Source organism: Aquarana catesbeiana, linkage group LG01 (genome assembly GCF_042186555.1).
Source record: "Aquarana catesbeiana isolate 2022-GZ linkage group LG01, ASM4218655v1, whole genome shotgun sequence".
NCBI lineage: Eukaryota > Metazoa > Chordata > Amphibia > Anura > Ranidae > Aquarana > Aquarana catesbeiana.
Genome location: NC_133324.1, coordinates 262,790,008 through 262,802,225, shown reverse-complemented (window position 1 = coordinate 262,802,225; position 12,218 = coordinate 262,790,008). Strand labels below are relative to the sequence as shown.

The window sequence follows — 12,218 nt, the reverse complement described above, 5'->3', positions numbered from 1 at the left end:
GGAGCAGTGATTTTAATAATGCTTAAAGTCAAACTATAAAAGTGTAATATAACTTTAAATTTCGTACCTGGGGGGTGTCTATAGTATGCCTGTAAAGGGGCGCATGTTTCCCGTGTTTAGAACAGTCTGACAGCAAAATGACACTTAAAACTACCGCGGCTATTGCATTGTCGACAATACACATAGAAGTTCATTGATAAAAACAGCATGGGAATTCCCCACAGGGAAACCCCGAACCAAAATTTAAAAAAAAAAATGAAGTGGGAGTCCCCCTAAATTCCATACCAGGCCCTTCAGGTCTGGTATGGATATTAGGGGAACCCCAGCCAAAATTTAAAAAAAAAATGACGTGGGGTTCCCTCTAAATTCCATACCATCTGGTATGGATTTTAAGGGGAACCCCGCGCCGAAAAAAAAAAAAACGGCGTGGGGTCCCCCCAAAAATCCATACCAGACCCTTATCCGAGCACGCAAGCTGGCAGGCCTCAGGAAAAGAGGGGGGACGAGAGTGCGCCCCCCCTCCTGAACCGTACCAGGCCACATGCCCTCAACATTGGGAGGGTGCTTTGGGGTAGCCCCCCAAAACACCTTGTCCCCATGTTGATGAGGACAAGGGCCTCATCCCCACAACCCTGGCTGGTGATTGTGGGGGTCTGCGGGCGGGGGGCTTATCGGAATCTGGAAGCCCCCTTTAAAGGGGACCCCCAGATCCCCCCCGTGTGAAATGGTAAGGGGGTACTTACCCCTACCATTTCACTAAAAAACTGTCAAAAATGTTAAAAATGACAAGAGAGAGTTTTTGACAATTCCTTTATTTAAATGCTTCTTCTTTCTTCTATCTTCCTTCATCTTCTTCTTCTTCTGGTTCTTCTGGCTCTTCTGGTTCTTCCTCCGGCGTTCTCGTCCAGCATCTCCTCCGCGGCATCTTCTATCTTCTTCTCCTCGGGCCGCTCCACACCCATGGCATGGGGGGAGGCTCCCACTCCTCTCTTCATCTTCTTCTTCATCCTCTTCTCTTCTTCCTTCTTCTCTTCTTCTCTTCTTCATTTTCTTCTCCGGGCCGCTCCGCACCCATGATGGCATGGAGGGAGGCTCCCGCTGTGTGACGGCGTCTCCTCGTCTGACGGTTCTTAAATAACGGGGGGCGGGGCCACCCGGTGACCCCGCCCCCTCTGACGCACAGTGACTTGACGGGACTTCCCTGTGACGTCACGGGGAATGCCACAGGGAAGTCCCGTCATGTCCCGTGCGTCAGAGGGGGCGGGGTCACCCGGGTGCCCCCCCGTTATTTAAGAACCGTCAAACGAGGAGACGCCGTCACACAGCGGGAGCCTCCCTCCATGCCAGCATGGATGCGGAGCCGCCCGGAGAAGAAAATGAAGAAGAGAAGAAGGAAGAAGAGAAGAGGATGAAGAAGAAGATGAAGAAAAGAGCGGGAGCCTCCCCCCATGCCATCGGTGCGGAGTGGCCCGAGGAGAAGAAGATAGAAGATGCCACGGAAGAGATGATGGACGAGAACGCCGGAGGAAGAACCAGAAGAGCCAGAAGAACCAGAAGAAGATGAAGCAAGATAGAAGAAAGAAGAAGCATTTAAATAAAGGAATGGTCAAAAACTGTCTCTTGTCATTTTTAACATTTTTGACAGTTTTTTAGTGAAATGGTAGGGGTAAGTACCCCCTTACGATTTCACACGGGGGGGGGCTGGGATCTGGGGGTCCCCTTGTTAAAGGGGGCTTCCAGATTCCGATAAGCCCCCCCGCCCGCAGACCCCCACAACCACCGGCCAGGGTTGTGGGGATGAGGCCCTTGTCCTCATCAACATGGGGACAAGGTGTTTTGGGGGGCTACCCCAAAGCACCCTCCCAATGTTGAGGGCATGTGGCCTGGTACGGTTCAGGAGGGGGGGCCGCACTCTTGTCCCCCCCTCTTTTCCTGCGGCCTGCCAGGTTGCGTGCTCGGATAAGGGTCTGGTATGGACTTTTGGGGGGACCCCACGCCGTTTTTTTTTTTTTTGGGCGCGGGGTTCCCCTTAAAATCCATACCAGGCCTGAAGGGTCTGGTATGGAATTTAGGGGGAACCCCACGTCATTTTTTTTTTCAATTTTGGCCGGGGTTCCCCTTAATATCCATACCAGACCTGAAGGGCCTGGTATGGAATTTAGGGGGGACTCCCACGTCATTTTTTTTTTTTAATTTTGGTTCGGGGTTTCCCTGTGGGGAATTCCCATGCCGTTTTTATCAATGAACTTCTATGTGTATTGTCGGCAATGCAATAGCCGCGGGTGGTTTTAAATGGGTTTTTTCCTTCGAAATGTCATTTTGCTGTCAGACTGTTCTAAACACGGGAAACATGCGCACCTTTACAGGCATACTATAGACACCCCCCAGGTACGAAATTTAAAGGGATATTACACTTTTATTGTTTGACTTTAAGCATTATTAAAATCACTGCTCCTGAAAAAACGGCCGTTTTTAAAACTTTTTTTTGCATTGATCCATGTCCCCTGGGGCAGGACCCGGGTCCCCAAACACTTTTTATGACAATAACTTGCATATAAGCCTTTAAAATTAGCACTTTTGATTTCTCCCATAGACTTTTAAAGGGTGTTCTGCGGTATTCGAATTTGCCGCGAACACCCCAAATTGTTCGCTGTTCGGCGAACTTGCGAACAGCCAATGTTCGAGTCGAACATGAGTTTGACTCGAACTCGAAGCTCATCCCTACTGGAGGCCTAACTAAGTTTGATGCAGGTACTTTCTTTTTTAATGCCTACTTGGACCTTGAGGCTCCAGTTAAACTGGGTTTAACATATTATTTAAATGCTATTTATACAGTGGCTGCTTCGGTCATTTAAATCCAGCTTGTGGTTGTGTGTGGTTATTTATAAGGGGTAAAGGGAGTGATAGTCAGAGCAGAACGGAGAAAAAACATCTTTAATTCCCTGGTCTTGATAAAGGTCTTTGTATTCTGTCTCATTTTATTACACGCATATTCTCTCTATACACGCAAAATTGCAAATTATATAGATAGTATTTTAAAAACTTTCATCATCAAGCTATTTTTTTTTTTTTTTTGCTCATATTGTAATGGTGGACACAAAAAAGACAAACAATCTTTGGCGCACTAAGTGGCTGGATGGATTGAGCATGGGCAATGAGAATAAAAGTTCAATGTAAAAACAAAGGCACTGGGATAAAATGCTGGCTATGGACGGCTGCCGGCTCAAATGAGCTAGAAAGAACTCTGCAGAAACAAAAACAAGAAGAGCGGCGCCATCTAAGTGCATTTAAGTGAATGCATGATGAAGAAGCACCCATGCTCTGAACACGTGTACGTGTACTTCTTCATTTGACCGGATGTGATGTCAGCCAGCCCGTACAGAGTGTACCCGTGGACCAGGAAGCACTGGGAGCCACCAGCGTAGCCGTGACCGGAGGTGCCTCTCTATACGCCGCAGCCTGTCCCCCCCCCCCCAGAGCGGATGAACACCCTATTTTTTCTAAAGCGCAGACATTCTATTATTCTGTGAGTGTTATTCTACTGCTTAGAATTAAAGTATTTATATTGCTGCACCTAGATGGCGCTGCTCTTCTTCTTGTTTTTGTAATGATTGACAGCAGCTAGTTCCCAGGTTTATTACTCAAGGATCTCTTTGCCCTCTTTCATGAATATTTGTTCTTGATATGTAAAATATATATATATATATATAGTGGGGACGGAAAGTATTCAGACCCCCTTAAATTTTTCACTCTTTGTTATATTGCACTTGGCCGCATTCATCTTTCCTTCGATTGCAACCAGTCGTCGAAAAACACCCCCACAGCATGATGCTGCCACCACCATGCTTCACTGTTGGGATTGTATTGGACAGGTGATGAGCAGTGCCTGGTTTTCTCCACACATACCGCTTAGAATTAAGGCCAAAAAGTTCTATCTTGGTCTCATCAGACCAGAGAATCTAATTTCTCACCATCTTGGAGTCCTTTGGGTGTTTTTAGCAAACTCCATGCAGGCTTTCATGTGTCTTGCACTGAGGAGAGGCTTCCGTTAGGCCACTCTGCCATAGAACCCCGACTGGTGGAGGGCTGCAGTGATTGTTGACTTTCTACAACTTTCTCCCATCTCCCGTCTGCATCTCTGGAGCTCAGCCACAGTGATCTTTGGGTTCTTCTTTACCTCTCTCACCAAGGCTCTTCTCCCCCGATAGCTCAGTTTGGCCGGGCGGCCAGCTCTAGGAAGAGTTCTGGTCGTCCCAAAAGTCTTCCATTTAAGGATTATAGAGGCCACTGTGCTCTTAGGAACCTTAAGTGCAGCAGACATTTTTTTGCAACCTTGGCCAGATCTGTGCCTTGCCACAATTCTGTCTCTGAGCTCTTCGGGCAGTTCCTTTGACCTCATGATTCTCATTTGCTCTGACATGCACTGTGAGCTGTAAGGTCTTATATAGACAGGTGTGTGGCTTTTCTAATCAAGTCCAATCAGTATAATCAAACACAGCTGGACTCAAATGAAGGTGTAGAACCATCTCAAGGATGATCAGAAGAAATGGACAGCACCTGAGTTAAATATATGAGTGTCACAGCAAAGGGTCTGAATACTTAGGACCATGTGATATTTCAGTTTTTCTTTTTTAATAAATCTGCAAAAATGGCAACACTTCTGTGTTTTTCTGTCAATATGGGTTGCTGTGTGTACATTAATGAGGAAAAAAATGAACCTAAATATTTTTAGCAAATGGCTGCAATATAACAAAGAGTGAAAAATTTAAGGGGGTCTGAATACTTTCCGTTCCCACTGTATATATATATATATATATATATATATAGATATCTATATATACAGATATCTTATATAGATATCTCTATATATAAGATATCTATATATATATCTGTATATATATATCTATATCTATATATAGATATAGATATATATATATATATATATATATATATAGTCATTTTTATTGTATTAATAACTGCAAGAAATGTTTTTTTTATTATTGCCTACAGACAGTTCTGCTTTAAAGGCATATAATACTTGATTGCTAGGCAACCATGGTATAACTGAATAATTAAGGTTATGCAAAGCACACGTTATATAGCAAACGATATTTACATACATTAAAGTAATGTGCATGTAATCCAGATGGACCTATTTTATTACATTAAATATATTTGAATGTGGATTTCAGGCTAGAATTCTGCAGTGGCTTGGTTTCATGTACTTGTGGGATAAATAGGGATGTGGGTTAGTTGCAGTATTGGTTGCTGTGGGCTAGCTCCAGAATTGGGTTTTAGCTTGTACATGATTTACATACAGAGTGCATATGGAAGCTTGTTTTTTACTTATATTAAGCAGGTAAGAATATATGAGAATCTCAAATTTTTTTAAACATGGAAGCAGTCTCTAGCAATCTTTTGTACTTGTCAGCAGTCTCTCAATCACTTGTAATAAGTCTTTTAGTCCCCTTTCACACAAGTGGACTGATAAGGTCCACCGGTCCATTTTTCAGGCAGATGCGCTCGGACCACCCATTGTTCTTTATGGGGAGGTGGATGTAAACGGAGATGACTGTTTAATGCCTGCATCCGATCCAATCCGGTCTGCCAAAAACAGATGGATGGGGATCTAGTCAGACAGAAATGGACAGGCAGTTTGTTTGCATTGACCACCCCATAGACAACAGAGGGCTATGTTCGTGTCTGCTCTGCCTCAGCGGAGCGGACACAGACCTGTCATCTGCCTGTTTAGCAGGGATCAGTGGACAGATCCCCCACTGAGCAGGCAGATCCGCTTGATGGAGTCTGTCCCGTGTGAAGGGCATTAATCTGTGATAACATGTCAGCAGTCTCTAACAGCTTCCATAGCAGCAGCATCTAACTGTCCATTTTAATAAGTCAGCAGTTTCTAATACAACAATTTATATCTTTTGCCGCGTACACACAATCAGACATTCCGACAACAAAATCCTGGATTTATTTCCGACGAATGTTGGCTCAAATTTGTCTTGCATACACACGGTCACACAAATATTGTCGGAAATTCCGAAACTCAAGAATGCGGCGACATACAACACGTACGACAAGCCAAGAAAAATGTAGTTCAATAGCCAGTGCGGCTCTTCTGCTTGATTCCGAGCATGTGCAGAATTTTGTGCGTCGGAATTGTGTACACGCGAGCGGAATTTACAGGAACGGATTTTGTTGTCAGAAAATTTGAGAACCAGCTCTCAAATTTTTGATGTCGGTCAATTTCGACAAATAAATGTCCGATGGAGCCTTCCGACAACAAGCTCCCATCGAACATTTGTTGTCGGAAATTCCGATCGTGTGTACGCGGCATTACAGTTATGGCAGACTTATATAAAGGTGAGAGCAAATTCTGCTTTAATACAGTAATCTCTATTGCAACTCTTGTAAAATGGCGGCCTCTTATATGATGGCAGCAATAAAAGAGTTTCAGGTAAGGTTGTGTTTACAATAGAGTTCATATTCTGGGTATGGGCAATACTGTAGGTCACAGCTCACGGGTTGGGTTAAGAATAGGTCAACAGTACTTGTACAGGTCTTTATTCAAGCCTGCAAGCAGTATGACAAAATGTTTAATAAAACTGCTATTTAGCCTTCTGAGCAGCAGCTAGATACAGTAAGCTATATAAATACAAAAATTTACTGGAAGTGATAATACTATAAATTCTAAGCCTGGATGTCATGCATCACTGCATTTATAATTCCACTCTCCTTTAGCTGTTTGATATTTGAAAATTGAATAATCATAAAGCTGCAACAAATTCTATTATACTTACAACAATAACGAAAAGTGCTGGTGCCACAAATGCCCATATTGCTCCTTTCTGAAGAGACAGCCAACAGCTGAAAAAGAAAATTCACATTTTACCACAAACCTCAGAATCTGGATGTTAATAAGAAACTACAGACAACAACAAAATGGAAGTTTGTATTTAGGTTATCCAAAAAAATAATATGTTTGTGCTACAACCAGGAAGTCTGCACAATTTACCTTAACCTGAATGTAATGTAATCCATTGCAGCTAGATCCTACAATCTCTTTACTGTGCCTCTAGGAAGACTGCGGGTATTCAGTGCTATTAGGTTGGCAGATTCACAATTCTCACTCTGATATCACACTACATGGTGTTCTCAAGAGGTTATATGAAACTCTTACGATTGCTGAGCCACAGAGGTAATTTTAACCATACAGGAAGCATGACAAAATAAGTGAAATGACAGGGAATTTCAGTAAGGGTGAGGTTGGTACAAATGGAGTAGTGGGTAACAGAAGAAGGTAAAGTACAGGGATGTATTTGCATAATGACATTTACAGTCACAAAGCTATTCCAATGCATACAAAATGGGGCTATCAGTGGTGCAACATTAAAACAGTGCAGATTCCAACATGTTTACTAATGCAACAAATAAACCATAATTCACGTTCCATGCTTTCGTAGAATGTAACATGTGCCTCAGTAATAGTAAAATCCCTATTTGCGAACTTTTGTATGAATGTTTCAATTTGTTTGGCATATAATCAAAAAGTTTGCATATATTTTGGGTGCGTAGAATAAGCGCATTTGTGTGCCAAGCAGTAGGTGGTGCAGCAGTATAGCTTGCCTCCCACAAATCTGCAGAGCGACAGCCAATGCTATCTTTGTAAGTAGGTCCAGCACAACGGGATTAGTGTTTTCACCGACAGCTTGGCTGTGACAGGGAGATCTGTACATCTCAACTATATGGATGGCTCTTATGCTGGAGACCCCTAGCTAGCTACATGTGGGTGTATTGTTATTGATGTCAATAATACATTTCTTCACATTTTAGCACTCCTCCTGCACTCTTCTTGTTTCTACTTCAGATGGCACAACTGACACACTGACAAGAAGTAAAAAATATATTTTTAATCATATCTAAAACATCATAACCCTGAGCTTTTAGCCCTAAGCTCTGATCTCAGTTCTGAACTTTTACCCTGACAGTAAGCTAGATTAAGCTTTGATCTGGTGATTGTATATTTTTATATTTTTTACACACAGACTTTGTTTATTTATTTACATTCTTCTCCTCTGAATAGGAGAAAAAGATACATTGTATCTTTTCTCTATTCATAAGGAGAAATAGAGGACAGGTGTAAGTTGTATTGATCAAGGTGGGAGCCAATTACAAGCTATCAACTCGATCACAAGATCAAGATCTAGTCTTTCCGATTTTTCATTGTTAGTGCAAGACCAGCAGCTGTTGGTGTCAGTTTTGGTCTTTGAGCTGGGAATGTGCTTCCAGCAGAAATGCCAATGCATATATATTCGGTACCTCAGAAGAAGGCCCATTTCCATGGCACCACATACATGTGTGACAGCAGTGGCAACAAGATAAACATTTTAGATAGAGTAGGAAAGGGTTAGAACACTTTATGCTGTTTGTGTTCCATTAGGGAGGTTTCCCTTCACTTCCCATTTCAAGACACTCTGGGGTTTATTTACTAAAGCTGGTATGTGCAAAAACAGGCTAACTTCTAGATATAGAAACCAATCTGCTTCCAGGTTTTATTGCCAAAGCTTAATTGAACAAGCTGAGGTTAGAAGCTGATTGGTTTCAATGCAGAAGTGGGCCTGATTTTGCACTCTCCAGCTAGTAAATAAACCACAATGGTATGTTATAGAAAATCTCACTACGGGAAATCCAATTTCTGACAGTTGTCACTGAAACTGGAAAAAAAAAAAAAAAAAAAACCTTACCCCCTGTTCCGGTGACAAATGTACAATTTCAAATTTCCCTTCCTTTTCACTTTGATAATGGTCATCAGGACAAGCAGAGACAGTGAATCTCCCAAGCAATGACACAGACAACAATAAAACACTGAAAATGACTATTTAAAACGAAGAAAATATTTTAACCACTTGCTGACCAGCCACCGTCATTATACTGCGGCAGGTTGGCATGGCTGCACAAACCGCCGTAGGTGTACGTCGAGCACTTTAAGAGCTATAGAGGGCTTGCGCGCCGCTAGAGGCACAACGCCGACGCCGATGCGCATGGACTGCAGCCGCGATGTCCATTGGCGACCCGCAATTGCTCCTCAGAGAGCCAAAACAGGGATCTGTCAGTTTAAACAGACAGATCCCCATTCTGCCAGGGAAGTAGAGAGAGATCTACTGTTCCTAGTGATCAGGAACAGCGATCTTTCTGTACTCCCTATCAGTCCACTCCCCCCATAGTTAGAAACACCTCTCTAGGGAACACTTAACATCTTGATCGCCCCCTAGTGTTAACCCCTTCCCTGCCAGTGACATTTATACAGTAATCAGTGACTATTTTTAGATCTGATCACTGTATAAATATCAATGGTCCCAAAAAATTGTCAAAATTGTCCGATCTGTCCGCCGCAATATCACAGTCCCATAAATAAATATATCCCCTATTTTGTAGACGCTATAACTTTTGCGCAAACCAATCAATATACGCTTATTGTGTTTTTTTTTAATCAAAAATATGTAGAATACATATTGGCCTTAAAAACTTTTTTAGGGTATTTATTATAATATTGTTTTTTTTTTTTTAATTGTCGCTATTTTTTTGTTTATAGCACAAAAAACAAAAAACGCACAGGTGATCAAATACCATCAAAAGAAAGCTCTATTTGTGGGGAAAAAAAGGCCATCAATTTCATTTGGGTACAACGTTGCATGACCAATGCAATTGTCAGTTAAAGCCACGCAGTTCCGTATCGCAAAAAATGGCCTGGTCAGGAAATGGTTAAATCCTTCCGGGGCTGAAGTGGTTAAAGTCCACCAATGGTGCTCCTCGATTCTACAAAAATGTTTGGTATGCAGAATCAGCAATTGCAGAACTACAAGTCCCATGAGGCATAGCAAGACTCTGACAGCCACAAGCATGACACCCAGAGGCAGAGGCATGATGGGACTTGTAGTTTTGCAACAGCTGGAGGTCAACTAATTGCATATCCCTGGTAAATACTATAGGTTTTATTTACTTATACAGTAGTTGCTGTCACACATAGTAGTGTGTATGATAGGTGTTCGCTGTAAATGGGTTGATTTACTAAAGAAGTGGGGAATTTTGACTGAATTGTGTTAATATTCACTAAATTGTGTTAATTTCACGAAATTGTGTTAATATTCCTTTGAATTATCCAATCATGTGATACGCCAACTTCTATTCAAGTTTAATACATGTACAGATGAAGTAAGCAAACAAACACTTGTTTCTAACTTTTGTGGGGCCTATCAATGTTATTTCTGGTAAATGTATTAGCCATTCGAGCCATGATTCTTGGCGACCTATTGACTGAGAGATATTTTATTTAAAATGTAAGTACAAAGGAGACACAGTGCTACTAAAAAGAACAACAGAAGATATGAAAAACACAAGGAGGATGGAAACAACTTTATCTGACATGGTCTTTCAGTACAACCACTAATCTCTAAAGTAATGTTATTTTCTATAATAGTCAAATGATAGTGTCTCTGAGAAATTGTAAGGAGCCCTTAAAGTTGAATATAAAGATGTACTGAATTTCCAGTCCAAGCTGAGCAGCCCAGGGCTAAGAAGCAAAGACGTCTGCCTCAGGCAATATCTTTTGCATTAAAAGAGCGGTTGAAAAAGACAATTTTCTGTCAGGAAAGTTTTAGGTTTTCAGAGAATGTTTGCAGTGCCAGCAGGGCAAATTTTCTTTTTTCAACAAAAAAAGCAAATGATTTAGCATAGCGAGAGAGAAAAAAGCTCCCAAAGCAAAACACAATATATGGCAAGCTTTAAGCTTATTTGTTGCTGATGTTGAAGGATTTAGCAAAAGAAATATATGTATTTGTATCAGTTTTTGGGAAGGCGGCTCTCCTGGGCATTTGATAAATGACCACGTTAATGCCTGTCATTGTACTCAGTCTATAAACCTGAGAGGGGATTATTCTTTGTGCAGTGATGGAGTGATCTAATCTCATGTTCCCAGGGTACCTATTTTGAGGACGTAGGCACATGTGGCATTCTTGCAAGAAAAATGAGTGTCTGGTGCCAGTCAGCTCTCTTTCTACATCACTTATTCTACTCTTAAAGATGAAATAATTTCCAGCTTTTCAGTTGTGCTAAAAGATCAGAACATAGGCAAGCAAAAGGCTGGTGACTCAGAAAGTCAATTTATCCGGACAAATTAATGCTACTATTCTTTATTTGCCATTTTAGATGCTTTGCCCCCATAGAATATCTAAGACATTTTTAAATTATAGAAAATGTCCAGGTAAATTGTAAATCCTCCTTTTGTCTTTTTTTTATGAGAGGGAAGCTGCTGAGAGGCTGATTCAGAAACTGATATTGCACTGCAGCCATACAGATATCATTTTATTTTTAGAGTCTCAGTATTTGAATGGTCAGACTTCATTCTGCCAAGCGCTGCTCTTCCCTAAGAGTCTGCAAAAGGTGAAGTCTGCTATACAGTATGTTACCAAACAGTACAGTAACAGGCAAATAAAGTTTTTTCTTTTGAAAAATGATTAAGTCTCGTCCTTCTATATCTCTACACAATTTTTCCAATGATACAGAATATTAATTGTTTCCACAGTACTCATATACAGGAGCTAAAACTTATATAAATACAATTTTATGCAAAATGCTTTTTCCAAAACACTACTGCTACCTGCATAAATCACTGTGTAGTCAGATGGCTTTGTCCTCTGTGCTTCCAGGCTCTATATTGTCTGTTATGGCTTTAGTTACTTTTTTTCCCCCTAAGTAACAACTATAAAATATACAAGCAATCTGATAATCTTTGAATTTTTCCCTGCTGGTCACATGAATAAATACCAGACATTAAGTTGGCCACACACAGGAAGAATTGAATTAAAACATTTTCCTTTTAGGAATGTTTGTAATTGTTACTGGGGTCAAATTGACATTCGCTTTCGACTGCAGCGATGAGAAAATTTCAACGAGCAGGATTGAAATTTATTTTTAAACACTGACACTTTTTTTAACATTAAATGTTGTTTTCATTTGGAGAAGTCCATTCATTCCAAAATCAAATGTTAAAAGCAAATATTTTTTGAAGCACTTTCAAATGACATTTGTCAAGTCACCAAATGCAGAAATTAAAAAAGGGGGTAATATCCGCGCTTGGTAAAAAAACAGCGTGCAGCAGCTAAACACTATAACCCATATCAGGTATAAAATAACTGTGTAGAACAAAGTGCAGC

General features: G+C 41.2%; 1 protein-coding gene across 1 annotated transcript in view; it reads right to left on the bottom strand.

The window, feature by feature from the left end:
• ADGRD1 (adhesion G protein-coupled receptor D1) overlaps window positions 1-12,218 on the bottom strand; it is a 921,219-nt gene that overhangs the window by 204,166 nt on the left and 704,835 nt on the right. The window contains exon 20 of the mRNA XM_073628314.1: window positions 6,807-6,873. Within this exon, the coding sequence (XP_073484415.1) occupies window positions 6,807-6,873 (67 nt within the window). The remainder of the gene's footprint in view (window positions 1-6,806; window positions 6,874-12,218) is intronic.